At 43.1% G+C, this 18711-nt stretch overlaps 1 protein-coding gene across 1 annotated transcript; it reads right to left on the reverse strand.

Moving 5' to 3' along the window:
- Nucleotides 1-11302: 11302 nt before the first annotated feature.
- Nucleotides 11303-17029, reverse strand: LOC124414006. The gene is made up of 4 exons (XM_046894857.1): nt 17025-17029; nt 16676-16892; nt 12702-16524; nt 11303-12567 (listed from the first exon to the last, which is right to left on the reverse strand). The coding sequence occupies exons 1-4, from the start codon at nt 17027-17029 to the stop codon at nt 11303-11305; spliced, it is 5310 nt and encodes a 1769-aa protein (XP_046750813.1).
- Between the last annotated feature and the right edge of the window lie 1682 nt (nt 17030-18711).

Genomic DNA, 18711 nt, shown 5'->3' on the forward strand with positions numbered 1-18711 from the left:
GGTGAAATAATTTTCAACAATTCCTGTTGGCGGCAAAGAATTATAACCAAACGTGTTTTACCAAATAAAAGTTTAATCTTTCCAAATATACAGGGTGAATTTTCTCCGGCTCCGGATAAGGAAGGGGCTTAGCACTGCCGATATGTTACACCTCTTGTTCTATCACACTGTTATAAAAAATTAACCTCTACATTGAGCCGTCAAACAACACCTCCCTGAACAAGGCTAAGTAATTACGGCTTAACATAAGAGCTGGTTTTTTATAACAATGTGATGGAGCAAAGGGCGGAACATCTGAAAAAGTAGTCAATTCGGTGATCATCCAAAAATTCTTTAAGTGAGATGAAAATGGGTTTTCATGGATACGGTTAAACGAAAGTTTGGAGATTATCCTGTACACAAAAAAAAAAAAAAAAAAATGAGCAGTCAACGCTAGTCCACCATGGAATTGACTTTTGTCGCCTGACGATAAATTTCTCATTTTAAATTGTCTGAATGAGAGACACTAAACGGTTATTATTGTAATTGCCGAATATCTCATCTTATATGTTATTAAAGTACTAGTATTGTCAATTGTTAGCTACTCGTATGTTGACGAGCATTTCCAGGAGACGCCACGAGGAGGCCAACTGACATTGTCCCCCACAGGTCGATCAGCTCGATCTTCTCCGTGAGGAAAAGCGAAACCGCGACTTGGTCGATCAGCTCGATCTTCTCCGTGAGGAAAAGCGAAACCGCGACTTGGTCGATCAGCTCGATCTTCTCCGTGAAGAAAAGCGAAACCGCGACTTGCGAATGTCGATCAGCTCGATCTTCTCCGTGAGGAAAAGCGAAACCGCGACTTGCGAATGTCGATCAGCTCGATCTTCTCCGTGAGGAAAAGCGAAACTGAGACTTGCGAATGTCGATCAGCTCGATCTTTTCCGTGAGGAAAAGCGAAACCGCAACTTGGTCGATCAGCTCGATCTTCTCCGTGAGGAAAAGCGAAACCGCGACTTGGTCGATCAGCTCGATCTTCTCGTGAGGAACAGCGAAACCGCGATTTACGAATATGTTTTCTACGCGCTGCATATATTTCACAACTTTTGACTCGGTTTTTCTGCGCTCGCAGTTTTATTGCCAACTTGATCTCTGTATTTTTCCCCTAGCCATTTTACGTCTTTATTGATTTTAATGCGGATTAAGTTATGAACAAGCTGCCTTCGATGAAGACCGCATGTTTCGTCTACAAACCACCCACTGCACCTACTCTGGTTTACTGCGGCTTGCATATAAGGGAAGAGCTTGTCTTCGATGTCATACTCTCCTCTGATTTTCGGATAACCTGCATCGAAAACCGCGTTCATCAAGTTAAACACAAACGAGAATTCCGCGGTTGCTACGCGTAAGTTGCCGAAGTCCTTGACCTCTTTCGTTTCGTACGCCCGAAAATACGTAAGTATTTGTCTTGCTTGACCAAGTACAGGCTTAGATTCAAGCAGTGCTTCCTCACAATGTTTACACCCAGTTTTTTCTACAGATTTTTTCGCGATGTAACCTGCAACGTATTCGACCGCACAGGACATCAATGATTCGTCGGTGGTGTGTGACGCGCTTGCTTCGACGACGATTCTTTCTACATCGACGAGTGGATCCTCGTCGATTTGTTCATTCAAATCGCTCCAGTAGGGAAACGCGCTAGAAATACCTGCTGCTGAGTTATTTTCAAGGTTATTCCCTATCGACTCAGTCTGCACAGGCACTTGGACATTATTAGTTAGGAGTGCCTCGTCCTCGTCGTCTAGGCAGTTCGCAGATTTGACCGGTTTCATCAAATTCAGTACGATGAGCTTTTGGTAATTTAGGCGGAATTGTTTTGCGGTAGGATTTTGGTTATAAGTGCCACCGTGACACCGAATCATAGAAAACATATTTTCTATGGGATCTTGGTTTAATCGCGATGTCATTAAAAATTTCACTCCTTCGCGTTGCAAGGTTTTTTGGTTTGGTTTAGGATAAATATGTCGTTCAGACAATTTACATGCTGCCCTCGTTAGTTTGTCTTTCTCCAGTTCCCACAAAAATCGCAAGTCTCTCCAAGAAGCTGTACTATCGATATCAAATCGTATATCATATTTTAATAATTGATTTCGGAAATTTTCAAAGATATGCGGAATGTCAAATATAGCATAAATTTTCTGACCATTTCGCACGAAATAAGGTTCGTCCATTGAAGCTATTTTACCGATCGCACTCTGATTATTGGTGGCTTGATCGCAAACCATCGCTCGCACTTCTAACCCAGCTTCGTGTACAGCATCAAGAACCGAATCAATTATTTCAGAAAGTGTCTTGTTAGCAATGGTGCCGGCTGTCAAGTAATATCCAATCGGTTGTTTCCAATTGTGAATCAAACCTCTCACCATGAAAACTAGAGCACTAGTTACTACCGCCGGGGAAGACCCAAAATTACCAAGATCTTCGAAACCTTCAATCTTTTGGCGCTTTTCGTTATAATCAATCCCTCTCTTTAATTTGACCTCGTCGAAGAGAAGAACACATTGTCGTTCGTTCGCGTCCATGCATGCCACCTTATTTTGTAAGCACTGGAATAACTTGGGGCATAGACCGGGCCAAAGTTCGATTTTTCCGAACCAATTCTTTAAAGACGAATCCGAAGGTGAAACAAATCCGTAATTATCGCGCAGTTTCCTGAACAGACTTGGTGATGAATAATGCATCGCCATAGTGAGTTGTCTTTCGCTGTCGGAAAATTTGGTGAAATCTTTGTGAAAAAGTTGCATCATTACAAATGTGCACAAAAAGCTCTGAACTCTTCGCACGATGGCTTTACGGAGAGACTCGTCAGATAAAATGCCGGTTTGTATTTTCTCTTTGCAACGAGCAAACGCTACTTTAGTTGTACGCAAGATCTGTTTAAGATGGGAATTTTTTTTTTCCAGCCTATGGATAGCTGGAGTAGATTTGAGCCGAGAATTTTGCTTTCGCAGACGAGAATTTTCCGTTTTCAAATTGGTGACAGCTTCTTTGAGAAACGAATTTTCTGTTTCCAGAGTTACAATTATACGGCATTTATTTTTAAGTTCGGTTCGCAAATGCAGGATTTGTTCCGATTGTGAGGCTTGTCTTTTGGCATCGATCGATTTTACTGGGCTGTCTCCAGTTACAGGTTCGTATGGAAAAGGAACAGCATCGCGTTGCAATCGACCACGGTGGCGAATTGCAATCGCGGGAAAATGTCGACTACAAATCCTCAAGCAATCTAGTTCCTGCTCTGAAGATTCGGCAAAATGATCGAGGCCGCTATTAACTAACCATTGTAGCACGCGAGCGGGATCATTCGCTGGTAGTCGATAGAAATGTATATTCGGTATTGTATCTCTACTGCGCGCACCGCTTCGCTGATACGCACACGAGCTGCTGTGGCCAGGCATTGCGAACATTGTCGCGATACAATTGTTGTTTTACTCACCGTTATTGAAGTATACAGCAACAGTATTGTGATCTTTTTATTTTTTAAAGAAATTCGTTGAAGAACACAATTAACCATCAACTCAGAAAATGCAATTCAGAATGACCTGATTACTGCAAGATAGACGACACGCTGTTAGACATGCAAGCACGTTGCCAACCACGTGAAGACTGCTGGGCTTCGTCAGGACGCGATAAAGCGCGGTAAAACGAGGACGCGTTGAGTCTCCGCAGGGCGCGAATTAAGCGGCGAGGGAGTGGACTTGCAGCGACAGACCACGTGACGCTTCTTTGACTCTACTCCCCGTCTTATTGGATGCTCTTCGTGCGGGCCCATGGCGCTTTATCAACCCGTCATGCCGTAACTATGGACCCTCGGACATTTCGCTGAGACTACCTTATGTAAAATATTCCCCATATAAACTCAGCTACAGTTTGTCTATTCGGTTTATCGTATTCTACGTCTGAAAAAATCCGCTATCGGCCACCTCTTAGATTTTTTCAGCCTTCTAATAATCACTTGGATTTTAATACCTTAGATGACTGGCCCATGCGTCCGACCGGCTGACACGTGCTTGCGGTTATCATCCCTTCAGCACAGCGCGCAGTCCCGCGCAGACGTCAGTTAATTTCCAGACGCCAGCGGGTGAGGACTAAGTGGACGAGTAAAGTTAGTTGATTGTAAATTCATGTGTGATAAATTTTGGTCTAGCATTTTCGGAAATCTTTTGAAGCTCTTTAATTGATGCGTTATTATTTATTAGTAACTCTTAACTTGTGTCAATAGATTGTACGTAACAGTTTTTGGCTACAGATGGATAAAACGCAGAAAAACGCGATGGAGGAAGAGAGGAGAAAATTAACGGAGGAGTGGAAGAGAATGGAGGTCCAGCAGGCGGAGATGGAAATTAATAAGCAGAAAATCGCGGACGAATGGGCGAAATTAGAAGCAAAACAGAGCGAGCTTAATGAACAGGCCAGGATGTTGCTGGAATGGCGAAAGGAAATCGAGGCAAAGGCGACGGAAGAAGCCATTTCTTAAAGAAGAGACGAGACAGAAGGCCCGTGGCAGGTCTTGCTGCTGGAGCAGCCATCGCCAGCAGGCAGTGGAAAAAGCCGGGCCGAAAACGTCGCGGATACGGCGGAAACTGATCGGCAGCGCAAAAAGCGGGAGCGCAATGAAAAGTATGCACTGTGTTTAATTTATATATAAATCATTTCGTAGGCGTGGTCGTGCCAATAATCAGCGAGAAGAAATGGAATAAAATATGTAGTCTCTGAAAGAGAAATGAAAATATCTTTCGAGGGACAATTTTTTTCTGGAGTTTTTTTAAAAAATGCATCGTTGCATGAACGTGACGAAATTCAAACTAGTAACTTCAGTTATGTACTTGCTAATTTATTTCAAAATTCACTTTATAAAATTTAATTGACCATCGGCAAAAAATACATTATTTTTTTTATTTACATTTAAATACATATTATTCAAATTCAAAGCCAAAATCATGCAACCTAAAGTAGAAACAAACCAGTCAATCATATTTGCTACGTAATCAACGTTTCGTATTATTGTTATGCATGGGCTATTATTTACGTATTGTATATTATAGATACCGCTGGTGTAATAGACGCCCAAAGAAATACGGCGGTGGCCGTGGCGGTGGTCGTGGCGGCGGTCGCGGCGGCGGTCCGGCAGCGGGGGGCAGAGGGGGGCGAGGAGGCAATGTTTATTGTTTTTACAATTAACTTATACTAGCCAGATATTTTATTAAATAAATTTAGTTCTTTAAATTTGTGATTCTTAAATTACTTTTTCACCCATAGGTTACAGTTAGTCTGTTCGCTATCGATGTAATTTACAGAGTGCATCAGTTCGACGGGGTTTTAGCAAAAAGGATTTCAATTCTTCGTTGGCAGACATGACTATATGGTGTAAGGCTCTTCCAATTGCCTCGGATGAGAGACAAAGAGGCACGACAGTCTTGCCAGCACTGAGAAAATTTTGTGGCAAATAACTACACAAAAATATACTGAATAACTACTGACAGTATTACAGCGGTAGGATTTGCCGAAAATATAATGAATATTAAAATATTGTAAATGAAAAAATACTGCATGGATTTTAACAAACTGCACATACTAAAAAAAATAGCCGAGTACAATTCAATGTAGCGCACGACGTTTCATTATTTTGGCAATATAAAGTACAGCTGGTTTGGCCATGCAGAATAGGAAAATGATCCAAAGTGATATACTGTTTCAAACGATATTGAGCATACTGCGTACCAAATATTATTTAAAAATTAGAAAGCGAAATTGGAAAGAAGTCAGAAGGAGCTGATAAAATATATAGTCTGAAAATAACTGTGGGAAATGAAAGAGAAATATTGTTTTTATTTAATATGATATTTATTTATTTTAATAAAATTTTTACGATTAAGAAAGCGTTACAATTCTTCGTTGGCTGACATATACATATATTGTGTACAGCTCTTCCAATTGTCGCGGATTGGTGGCAGTTAGGCACGGGGAAGGCACGGGGTAAGCGACGCAGCCAGACATAATACACACGCATACATTGTATGGCCAGGCACCTTGTATTGCGCTAGCGTTGGGCGGGTGATGGCGGGAGGGAAAATCGTTGTCTGCGCGACTCATGCGAGACGCGAGACAAAAATTCGCATAAATACGATTATGCCTTACGCCTCTCCTCCGCTGGTCATGGTTAGGAGAGGGGAGCACCGGATTGTTGTCCGCTCTTGATTTAGAGGCTTAAAAAAAGCTGATTGTCAGCGATTTTTTTTATCGGGAGAGAAACAACGAAACTTCGTAAAATTTCGATTATATTTTAACACACATTTGAAAAGTACGAAAATATTTTTTGATCATCAAATTGTCGCAAAATAGTGGAGTTATTAGCCGTTGACTGATATATTCTTCAGTCAACGTATTAGCTGACTATTGAACCCTCGCCGCTGGATTCTCGAATTAGCGGAAAAGATAGAGCGCATAATTCTTGCTTTAAATGTACGAATTAAAACTATTTTTAATTGACACATAGTTTTATTATCGATAATAGAGATATGTGTTGTGACGTGGCGGGTCTACCAGCCCGTCACCGACCCGCACCTCCACTCCCAGGCGGCCGTGTCAAGCGCTCTTAAAGAGCAAGGGAGAGTCCTGCCGTGCCGCAAATGAACAACCAGAGTTAGCTTTAAGATTTATGTATTGTTGCTAATGCTTTTTGTTACTCCCCCAACCCATTCTCTGAGGTGACCGCCACTGCCGCCACCACTGCCGCCGCCAATGCCGACGCCATCCAACGACCACCCTGCGCTGCCGTCGCGGGAAACGCGGAGGGACCACAGGACGACCGGCGCGGAGTTCGAAGCCCCGGACCCAGTAGTCGCGCTGTTGCTTGCTCGGACCTCGATGCCGTCAAGGACATGCTGCCGCTACCGCCCAGGGGTCGAGTTGCCTCCACCTGAGCCTCCGACAAGACCGGCCTTGCCACCCGGCACCCACAAATAACCGGACTCAGTCTCCCCCTGGGCTCGCCAATGCCGACCGGACATTTCCGCCTTCGCCAGACCACCCTCGCAACACGCAGCACAGCGCGGCGAACAGACCGGCTGCCTAGGCTCCCGCCGGTCTCTCGCCAATCTACCTATCATCCCCTCCCGTAGCGCCACCGCGGGATCGCGATCGCCGAGGGCCGGCGGCCACCTCACTCTCCCTTGCGCTGCACTGTGAATAGCTCTGTAGCTCATCGTAGTGGACCCTCGCGTTGAAAATTATCTTGAGATATTTGAAGTCGAGTTCAGTTTGGTTTGCCTGTTTTCTGTGTTTCTGCCGAGGAGGAACCGTTGCCGCTCTCATTTTTTTTGAAGAACCGGACGTTGTTTGCCGTAAAAGGTAGGCTGTCGCTATCCCGAATCTCGCTGGCTATAGATTCTCAACGGCCTCAGGCCATTTTTCCTTTTTGCAACAGGTTGCCGGCCGGCTTCGGTCGGCCATTTTGTGTGAAAGCCCGCGAGCCTCGTGGTAGCTAAGCTTCTCTAATTGATTAAATTATTGTTCTTGGTTGCTATTCTTATTTTATAACTAATATTACATGCTCTGGTTGTTCATTCGGTAATTTTTTGCCGCTTTATTGTAACGCATAATTTGTAATAGATCGTGTACCGTGCCGCTTCCCGGCCGCGTACCGAGTACGTGAGTGTGAGAGAGAGAGAGAATCTGTGAGTGAGTGTGTGCGCCCGTGCCGTCGTTGCCGAGCGTAACTACCACCGTCAAGCGGCGACAGGCGACCGTGCCGATAATATAGAAAAAGTGAAGGAGGATTACCTCGTGTTTGTGAAACCGTTAGATTATTAGCAAGCTTGTTTCTAGAATTGTTCTGCCTTGGTTTGAGATTTGAAATTGTTAACGAACTTGCTTCACCACGAATCCGTAGTCGCACGAGCTATTGAATTGCTACTGATTTTATGCCGCTTATTATTCGCTTATCTTGGTCGCTTGCCGCTCGTCGCTTCTAGCTTATACTGCTTGATTTTGCCGTGTTCTATTGATCTGTTTAATTTTGTTGCTGTGTTATATTGTATGCTATTGTGTGTTATTTTTAGTTATTTTTGAATTGTATCGAAGCGTACCGCCACCGATAAGACCGCTTGCCGTGTAAATAACTATTTTGTTGCCTTCTGCCTTGCCGTAACGGCATTACTTGTTAATAAACGCTGGTAATTACATCTATAATCATTCGATTATCACATATACTATTTCACCTCCGCGCCCACGTTCCCCTCACCGCTAGCTAGTCGGCTGTTTTTGTGTGTGCTTGCCCCTGCTATAGTTTCGTTTGAGATTTGGTGGTGTGAGTTAGGTTCGCCGTTCGAGTCGGCGAACGAATGCTATTGGACGGTAAATTTTGATTCTGGTAAGAGTGTATTCTCTTACGGCTCTCTCGAGCCTGGCGCCCAACACCTGTTCTGCAGTGCCGTCAATCTTTATTCTTTTTCCATCTTTCCATTGCCGTGTTGGTCAACGCCATTTTTGTAAACGAGCCTCTGTGCCGACCCCGCTTTCCCCCGGGTGAAGTAAAAAGCCCGTTACAGTGTCAATTAAAAACGTACGTTCCAAATGTGTGTTAAAATACACTGGAAATTTTACGAAGCTTCGTTGTTTCTCTGCCGCAGAAAAAAAAAATCGCCGAAAATCACCTCTTTCTAGGCCTCTACATCAGGATATGTACTGCGTTAAATACCATCTCATGTACGGAGCATCCCATCTCATCTGGATCAAAATCAGCGGGTCCGTGATGTATTAGGGTTGCTCTGATTTTTTTTACATACGAACACTTTTCGCATAATTATACTGCTTGTCTACCCAATGAAGGTACTCCACTTGCGACTTTCAACTATTATTGCTAAAATAGCGTTTCGATTCTGTGTATACGTAAATTAAAGATCGAGTGGCAAGGAAATGTTATTGGAACAATTATGAACATTAGTGTTATAGAATAAATTAGGCGCGCGTCGAATAGAATTCCACTTCGAAATGAATAATTTTCTCATATTCATTTTATACACGCATGCATTATTATTGATAATCCGGTTTGTCTCTTGGAAAATTATAAAATTTATAGTATGCACGAGGGTGATGTGAAAATATCGATATTTTTTTTCATCAGAGCTCCATCGAAAATCGTTAGTACATAAAAAATAATAAAAATAACTATACCAACATTTGAGATAAAAAAAAAAAAAAAAAAATAATCCATAGTACTCAAGCGACTTTTCGGTTTTTGAAGCGAAGCTTTTTAACGCCTAACTCATGAATAGTGAGACGTCAGAAACGGAAGTTGCACCGCATATCGTTGTTGCTAGTGAGCGAAACAGAATACTAGAGAAGGGAACTGCGTTAGGCAACTCGTACTTGCTGTTTTTGTTTATTGTTGCGGTGTATGCTTATTTAAAATAAATAATACAACATAATTAATATTGTATGAAAAATATGAATAATAAATAAAATTGTGCAATGAATATATCAGAAAGCGACAATCCAGTGGATTTCATATACAAAGCGTAAGAAGCTTCGCTTCTGTCAGGTGTCCCACGACACCTCACTTTTTTTCTGCTTTTTGTTAAAAATCGCGATGTGAATTTTTTTTCTTTTGATTCTATAGCAGAGAGTGGTCGTATTCAATACCATCATGATTTTTTTTTTTATTTCAGAACTCTGAAATTTTTTGAAGTTGCCTCAAGTAATTTATTTGCCGTTTTTGTTTTGCATTTTCAGCTCAAAATCATAAGATTAACAATAGTTCAGCCACAAATAACAATTTTTTCATCCCTCTAAATCAAGGAAACAATCATTTTTTGCATGAAATATAATAAATTAATAACAAATAAAAAAATAAATAATTTAGTTGAGGCAGCTTCAAAAAAATTTCAGAGTACCGAAGAACAAAAAAAATCTAACTTGTATTGAATACAAACACTTTTTGCCATGCGTGAAAAAAAATTCACGTCGCGATTTTCAAGAAATCGCAGAAAAAACAGAACGTCGCCTGAGCACTAGCTAATTTTTTTTTCAATCATAAATTTGCCTAAAATTACTATTTTGAGAGTTACTAACGATTTTTGATGGAGCTCCGAGAAAAAAAGTTGTAGATTTTTTTTTGCATCACCCTAGTATGCATCCGCATTAATCATACATGGATCATATACAATAATATAATTTATAGATCGTATGTACAGTAATGTTCATCGATGCATGCACTGTGGCTAACTTTATTTTTTCAATTTTTGTTTCTTTTCTACTCGTATTTTATGTGTCCATGGCCGGTGAGACAGTCGACAGAAGAAGTGGGAGAAACCACGACGACAGCCTCTCGGCGCTGTCATCCATATAACCTCTAAGATCGCGAGGGCACGAATAACTTCTTTCACAAAGAATCGCTGGGGTTTATCTCACCACTTCACGCTTTGCGTTCTCGGTAATGTTAAATATGGCACCAAATTAAACCTAATACGCGGGCCTGTACGTGACTTTCTCGAGGAGGGGTGAAACTCGTCGGTTGAAGCAATATGATATTTTGCGTTATAATCATCGAAACGATACTCTCAAGCACTGTGGCTGTTGAGTAAAATGAAGCAATTCTTTGGTTATGTTTTAATTTTGAAAAAGGTTCGCCAAGGCGGTACGTCGGGACGTAACAACAGTGAAACTTATCAAGTTAACATCAAATGCGGCAGATGACATTAACAGCCTCAGGAATAACAAAAGGATCACGCGGCATCCACGCTATGCGACTGTATATAGGAAAAAGAAGCTAGTAAAAGGTTTGTATTCGATGCACTGTATAATATCTAAGTACTCATTGTAAAAATTGGGATGCCATTCGCTGCCTGCTGAAATATTGCTATTTTTTTAAAATAAATGTTAAAAAGAATGTTTTTTGCTAGATTAGATTAGGTGAGGATGGGAGTAAAATACGAATCACAGTTTTTCTTAACAAGAAACCAAAATTAACAATTTATTCAATAGGATAGAAATTGCTTGACGAGGTTCGAAGTTTACATCCTCGCTCAAGCTCTACAAGAGTGTAACTGAGGTAAACAGGCATTTGCTGCCTTGAGAGTGTACGTAGTGAATGTGTTTGTGTGGTTGCGTGTGTGGGTTTGTTTTGATAATTTTAGGAAACAGTTCACGTGTGATTTCGAGCTCTCTCTTATGAATTCGGTGAGAATGCTGAACATTCCGCCCGCCTCGTCGGAGGACGAAATTGAGTGTCGAGTGCTCAGCGTACTATGAAATGGTTTTTTTTTGTTTATTGGGCTTCGTCACTTTTGAGTAAAGGGCAAAGCTTCACAACTGGGCGAGTTAATGATGATGTTGCTGTCTTAACAGTAGCAACGCGGATTTTTTTATCTTCTCCCGAATGAACGTTAGTGACACGAGCTAAAGGCCACTTAGTCGGTGGTAATTGTTCGTTTTTTATAAGAACGAGGTCACCGATTTGCAGAGAAGGCTGAGGTTGTTGCCACTTGTGCCGGGACTGCAGAGTATGCAGATACTCAGATGACCATCGATTCCAGAAGTGACGTTGCATTTGCTGAATGAGCTGAAATCTTGATAGGCGTGAGTGAGGTAAGTTGACGAGAGACGGTTCCGGGACGGCAGTGAGGGGTTCACCTATTAAAAAATGAGCTGGCGTGAGCGCTGACAGATCGTCAGGATCGTCTGTGAGAGCTTGGAGTGGACGAGAGTTGAGACAAGCTTCCACTTGTGTCAGTAGTGTAGTCATTTCCTCGAAAGTCAAGGTGTTCTCGCCTAGCACTCGTCGAAGATGATGTTTTGTCGATTTCACCGCTGCTTCCCAGAGTCCGCCGAAGTGCGGAGCCGCTGGGGGGTTAAACTTCCACAACGTTCCATCGTTGGCGAGAATATTCGCGATTTTCTCGGATTCAGCAGAAGTAGTAGCAAGGAGAGCTCGTAGTTCAGCGTCTGCTCCTACAAAATTTGTTCCGCAATCACTTGTAAGTGTAGCGCACTTTCCTCTGCGCGAAACAAATCGCCGGAATGCCGCCAAGAAGCTATCAGTGGTGTAGTCGGATACGGCTTCAAGGTGTACCGCTCTTGTCGAAAAGCAAACGAACACGGCAATGTAAGCCTTGTACGATTTGTGTCCCCTTCCTTTCGCAGTTTGAAGGTAGATTGGACCAGCGTAATCTACTCCAGAGTGGAGGAAGGGTCGAGCTCGGGTGACTCGAGCCTTCGGAAGATTTCCCATGATTTGAGTCGCTGTCGTAGCTCGGTGTCGCACGCAAATAAGACATCTGTGTATGACCGCTTTCACTGCAGTGCGACCACCAATCACCCAGTATCGTTGTCGGAGGGTGGCGAGAGTGAGCTGCACTCCGCCGTGAAGAGTTTCCTTATGATAATGTTCGATGAGTAACTTAGTCAATGGAGATCGGCTTGGTAGAATGTAAGGGTGTTTCTCATCAGGATCGAGAAGTGAGTTTTTTAGCCGTCCGCCCACGCGGAGATGACCTTTGTCGTCGAGAAGGGGGCTCAGTTGGAGAAGTTGCCCTTTCGAAGGCGTTTGTCCGGATTCGAGAAGACGAATTTCAGTTTTAAAATTGCGGTTTTGTCAACTCGAATGAGACGCAGGAGGGCGGCAGCGATTTCAGATGGCGTGAGTGCTGGAGTTGGATTGCGTTTACCATTTTTTGTGAGATTGACACGACAACACCAAGCAGTGATTCTTGATAACCTTGTCAAGTTCGAGTACTTGGTGAGGAGATGGTATGGCTCGTCAATTTGTTCGGCGACGGCGTGAGACGTTAAACGAGTTTCTGGAAGATCATTCGGAGGTTTACGAGGACTGGACGGCCAGTTGTTAGCATCTTCGTGCAACCATTCAGGGCCTCTCCACCAGAGAGAGTGGTCTTGAAGGTCCGATGCGAGAACTCCTCGAGATGCGCAATCTGCCGGATTGCTTGCTGATTCAACGTGGTGCCAAATAGCATTCGGGAGAGCAAGTTGAATGTCAGCTACACGATTAGCTACGTAGGTTGTCCACTTGGTCGGGTGTGCACGTATCCACGCAAGTGTTATCGTCGAGTCTGACCAAAGGTGAACCGGACAATCGAGTTTGAGCATAGCAAGGATAGTTTTAGCTAGTCGCGTGACGAGGTTAGCAGCACAAAGTTCTAATCGCGGCAGGGAAACTTGTTTGACCGGAGCGACTTTCGTTTTGGACGATACGAGAGTAACCGAAGATTGTCCATCACGAATAATGCGCAAATACATTACAGCAGCATAAGCAAGCTGTGACGCGTCCCCGAAACCATGAAGCTCGACAGTCTGTTGCGATGAGTTTAATCCGAGCCATCGAGGAATGCGGAAATTCGAGATTGCTGGTAGATCTGAATGAATTTCGATCCAACGGTTGACTTGTTCGTCAGGTAAAGCGTCATCCCATTCGAGTTTAAGCAGCCACAGGGATTGCATGAATATTTTTGCGAGTATAACAACTGGTGCTAGCCATCCGAGCGGGTCGAAGAGTTGAGCAATACGCGACAACACATTTCTTTTTGTTAGAGGATGCTGAAGCTTGGTAGTGTTTAACTGGAAAAGAAAAGAGTCACTGCTCGATTGCCATGATAGCCCCAGCATGTGGAAGGTTTCCGGTTGCCAGACGATCGACGTTGTCGTGGCTCTGACTTCAGGCGTTAGATGTTCAAGAAGTTCTGGAGTGTTTGAGGTCCATTTCCGTAAAGTGAAACCGCCCGCCTTGAGCAACTCGATTAATTCGTTTTGCTTGATCAAGGCACTGGTGATGTCGTCAGCACCAGATAAAACGTCATCGACGTAGACGTCGCTTGAAAGTGCTGAGGCTCCAATTGGGAAGCGATCCCTTTCATCATGAGCGAGTTGACGGAGCACTCTTATTGCGAGGAAGGGAGCACACGTGAGGCCGTACGTTACCGTGCGACGACGGTAAGTATTAATTTCCAATGAGGAGTCCTTTCTCCAGCAAATTCGTTGAAGATCACGATCCTCTTCATGCACCAATACTTGTCTATACATTTTTTCCATATCGGCGGAAAACACGACTGCGTGCGCTCTCCATCGAAGTAAGATGCTGACGAGTTCAGGCAAAATCTTTGGGCCCACGTGAAGATGATCATTTAGAGAATGTCCGGCGTTAGTTTTCTGCGATCCGTTGAAAACGACTCGAAGCTTTGTAGTAGTACTTGACTCTCGCATTACACCGTGATGCGGTAGATAGTAGGACGTTTTTGGTATTGAGCTCGTTGACGAAATGACTTCCATGTGGTTTAGAGTTTCATACTCTGTCATGAAGGCAGAGTAGGCTTCGAAGAATTTGGTGTCCTGTGAGAAGCGATGTTCCATTCGGTGTAGCATTTTCGTTGCCGGAATGTAGGAGTCACCTAGAGAGTCAAGAGGTTTCTTTAGAGGTAGACGTACTGTGTATCTACCATCTTGCTCACGAGAGTGTGTGTTGATGAAATGATTTTCGCATTCGGCTTCGTCTGGACGAAGACTCGGATGCGGAGGTGCCATCTCTTCTTGTTCCCAGAATCGCTGGAGAGATAAAGAAAGAGAATTGTCGAGCGAGATTTGCATGCTGTTCAGTGGTAGGCAATTAGGCGAGTTTGCTGCAATTTGGCCAGAGATTATCCAGCCTAATTGCGTGTTTTGAGCCACCGGAGTATTAGCGTTTCCCTTTCGCACTCCATCGAGAATTAGTTGTGCGTAAACGTCAGCACCAAGTAATAGCTCAATGGGACGTGTTGAAGAATAGTCTGGGTCAGCTAAAGGGAGGCCATCAAGGTGCTTCCATCGTGATGTCAGTATGAGACTCGGTGGTTGATAGGCTGTCAATTTCGGGAGAACGAGGGCGCTCACTTGACACTTAAAGTCCGAATTTACGCGAGACGTTAGCCAGAGAGAAACAGATCCTCGTGATGTCGTAGCAGCGTTGGCTCCTATGCCAGTAATAATTACCGACGTGGATGATCGCGCGACATTCATTCGTTGAGCGAGAGATTCGGAGATAAATGTTGCTTCAGACCCTTGGTCGATGAGCGCGCGCACTAAAAATTTGTTATCGCTTGAAGTCGAGACGTCGACGAGAGCAGTGGCAAGAAGAATGCGAGTTGATGCAGCTCTTGGTGCTTCAGCGTTGTGAGTTGCGAGTTGAGTTGACGTCGAGGTAGTTGGTCTCTCAGGTGGTTGCTTAGCACCAATTGAGTTGACCGTTGTAGCCGGTGATGAGTAAGAGTCATGAAGAGTGGTATGATGCTTGCCCTTGCAGGCTTGACACGTTTTACGAGAACGACAGTCGCGAGCGTAGTGGTGCCCAAGGCAGTTTAGGCACAATTTGTTTTCTAGCACGAAGGACTTTCGGTCTTCAGCCGTTTTAGCACGAAAGGCTTCGCAGAAGAGAACGAAATGTCCTTCTTGGCATAAAGCGCATTTCTGATTGGTTGGAGAGGTGCTTGATACGTGAGATTTGACTCCCTGATGAGGCGACGAGCTGGATGGTTTTTTCGAGTTACGAACAATGCTTGAGGGTGCGGTTTTCGTAGATGCTGAGCTTTCGCGAGGTTTTGTCGCTCCTTCGAGGGCCTCGATGGAGCAAATGCGATTCTCGAGAAAGGATTGCAGTTCCTTGAAAGTAGATGGTTCCTTTTTTGCTCCGACAGAGGCTTCCCACTCGCGCCGAGATTGCTTATCTAACTTTTGCACTGTCATATACACGATAAAATCGTCGCAATTGTCAACGGGGCGTCCTAATGCCCTCAATGCACCGAGTGCATTGGAGGTTCCGTTGTAGAGGACCTTCAGATCCGAGGAGGACTCCGAGGTCATAGCTGGGAGTGAGAAAAGGCTAGCAATTTGAGCATTGGTTAATAAGCGAGTTTTGTCATATCTAGAGGAAAGAAGCTGCCACGCGACTTCAAAATTGTCAGCAGTGGAAGGCACTGAAGCAATTAGGGAAGAGGCTTCCTTTGTTAGATTAGTTTTTAGATAGTGCATTCGCTCTATTGGCGACAACGGTGCGTCAATCACCATAGACTTGAAGAGATCGCGAAAGTTTAGCCATTCGGTAAAGTCTCCCGAGAATTTTGGGATATTGATTTTTGGCAGTGATTGTCGTACTATTGGAATGGGGTCATTTCTTGCAACTTCGGGAGGTCTGTCAACAAATACACGAAGATAGTCCAATAACTTTCCTTTTTGCGTGAGATAAATTTCTTCCGTTGTTGAGAAAAAATCTTCTGTAAAGTACCTCATTTTCATGTCGTCGCTTGATGCTTCATTTTCAATTTTATCGTGATCATTTTGGAATTGTCTCCATTTTTCTTCGAGTGCCTGAAGTCGGGCTTCAAGTACTCCTTGAGTTATATTTGCTTGACCGAGCCTTTTGGTATTGTCGTGAGTACGAGAAATTTGCCCAGAGAGTCTGGCTTGCTTCTCCATGCGTGACTGCATAATTTGAGAGAAGGAAACAAACTGCGACCGGAATTCTAATCGTGATAACAGTCTGAGATCGCGAAACGTGAAAAAAACCGAGACAGCTGCGACGTCAGCTGAGCGCGCGAGTAAGAGAAGGAGACGGGTAATAGTAGTAGTGGGAGCGATGCAGGGGGGGAAACATGCTTACGGCCGGTCGGTCCCACGTTTTAGTTCGGTACAAAGTGGGATCTAAGGTTGGTGGCGCTGGTGCTGCACCGACGCCATGACGACTGACCGACGCCAAGCCATGCGCCATATTTCTTTTCCATTCTTTTCGTATCAAGCGTTGATCGTGGGTGTTTTGTGCGAAAAGAATATTTCCGAGCCTCAAAAGATTTTCCAAAGTTGATTTTCTTCTTCTTTGACTAAGATATTCGTATTCTTAGTATATTTAGTCTTATCCGTGAATTGTATTTTGTTTTTTATAAGAAAAGTAAGTGTTTAAGTTAATTCTAGAAATTTTATTCATCAGTTTGTAGGTTATTTACTTAATTCACTTCATTCTACGTTAACAATTTAGGAAATAGATTGCATCAAATATTTTTGTATTAGATTATATTAAGCATTTTTGTTGATAGTCTTAATATTACACTGATAAGTTAGTCAACGTTACTCTAGTTTTACGATTTAGAATTAGTATTATACTGATAGGTTAGTTTATGTCATTCCAACTTCTCAGTTAAGGTATTTGATATAATATTCGGCATTTCAAATTAGGCTTCTAGTAATAAATTGAATATTGTGTAGTATTTAGCCAAGTATAATTTTTGTTAAGTTGTGTAAGGTTGATTTAATAATAGGAGTTTCATATATATATATATATATATTATATATAAATATGAGTAAAGGCCAAGCTTGTGTTGTGCGTGGGTGCACGAGTACAAAGCGGAGCCTCAGACATCGTTTTCCTAAAGATCCAGTGAAATCGTACGTCTGGTCATGTGCTGTCCAAAATCTTGGATTACAGCAGATGAGTGCCGAACAACGTACCAAATTTTTTGTCTGTCACCAGCACTTTCCTGCGGAAGCCTATAAAGTTACTTCCGTTAGGTTTGAATTATTCATATATTTTTAAATACACAATTTTATCCATGCATAGTGTTTCTCTAATAGTTTGAATTGATATTTCATAGATGCCAATTGGCAGATACTGCAATACCTTGCCAGAACATACCCATAGAATCAACCCCGATCATAGAAGTCAGCGAGAAACAGTCATCGGATGGACATCTACAACATGTAGCACCAGGTAAGGTACCTCTGGAAATAATCGATAATGCCAAGCATTCTTCCACAGGTCCTTCGATTCAAGATGAGGATTTCCATGGAATATCAGATTCTTCCGAAAAACCCAAAGAGACTTCACTAAATACAACCAAACAGCCTCTCCATCATCTACGAGATGACCAAACTTCCGAGAGTATGGAAAGCTGTCTTTCTGCTGGCTCTTCTACGAGAAACGAAATCACACAACCGACAATTCCGAAAGCAAGTATTCTTGGCTCTACCACACGGCAAGCGTTTCTGGATCCGAAGGCTAAAGCACTATACAAGAAAGCAGTTCTGTTCAAAAAAAAATATGACCGACTAAGACGGGAATTCAAGAAACATCGCAGGGACATGGATCAAACAACAACAGCCCAGTTAGCAGAGAAGTTTACAGCATCGCTCAGCCGGGTTCAAAAACAATTTTGGGATATGCTGCTCCGAAATTCCAACAATGCACCAAGCGTAAGTTTTATACATTTGCTTGCATAATATAATTCAGCTGAATATATTGTACCCTTCTTACTCAATATTAATTATCGTCCATTCTAAACTATACGAAAAATTTCTTCCCAAAATAATGAAACTACTTAGTGTCTGCATATTTATAAATATGTATTTGTTTTCAGGCAAGACGGTTCACGGTAGAACAACGTTTATTTTGTTTATCCTTGTATAAACAATCACCAAGCTGCTACCGCTTTCTCTCGAGCTTCTTTCCTCTACCAAGCCGTACGACGCTGATGAAACTTCTTTGCCAAGTTCCGGTAAAGACCGGGATCATGGATGAAGTCATCCAGCATCTACGAGACAAAGCCGAGGGACTGAAAGACGATCGAGAGAAAGCGTGTATTCTGATATGGGATGAGATTTCATTAGAGCCCCATATTAAATATGATGCCGCTGCAGACAAGATTG

The sequence above is a fragment of the Diprion similis genome, chromosome 2 (genome assembly GCF_021155765.1).
Source record: "Diprion similis isolate iyDipSimi1 chromosome 2, iyDipSimi1.1, whole genome shotgun sequence".
NCBI classification, from domain to species: Eukaryota; Metazoa; Arthropoda; class Insecta; order Hymenoptera; family Diprionidae; genus Diprion; species Diprion similis.

Coding starts and splice junctions, on each gene's coding strand:
- LOC124414006 (XM_046894857.1), bottom strand. Junction 16,525..16,675: donor AAACGTGGGACCGACCGGCC/GTAAGCATGTTT, acceptor TTCCGGTCGCAG/TTTGTTTCCTTCTCTCAAAT. Junction 12,568..12,701: donor TGTCAATCTCACAAAAAATG/GTAAACGCAATC, acceptor CGCCTTCGAAAG/GGCAACTTCTCCAACTGAGC.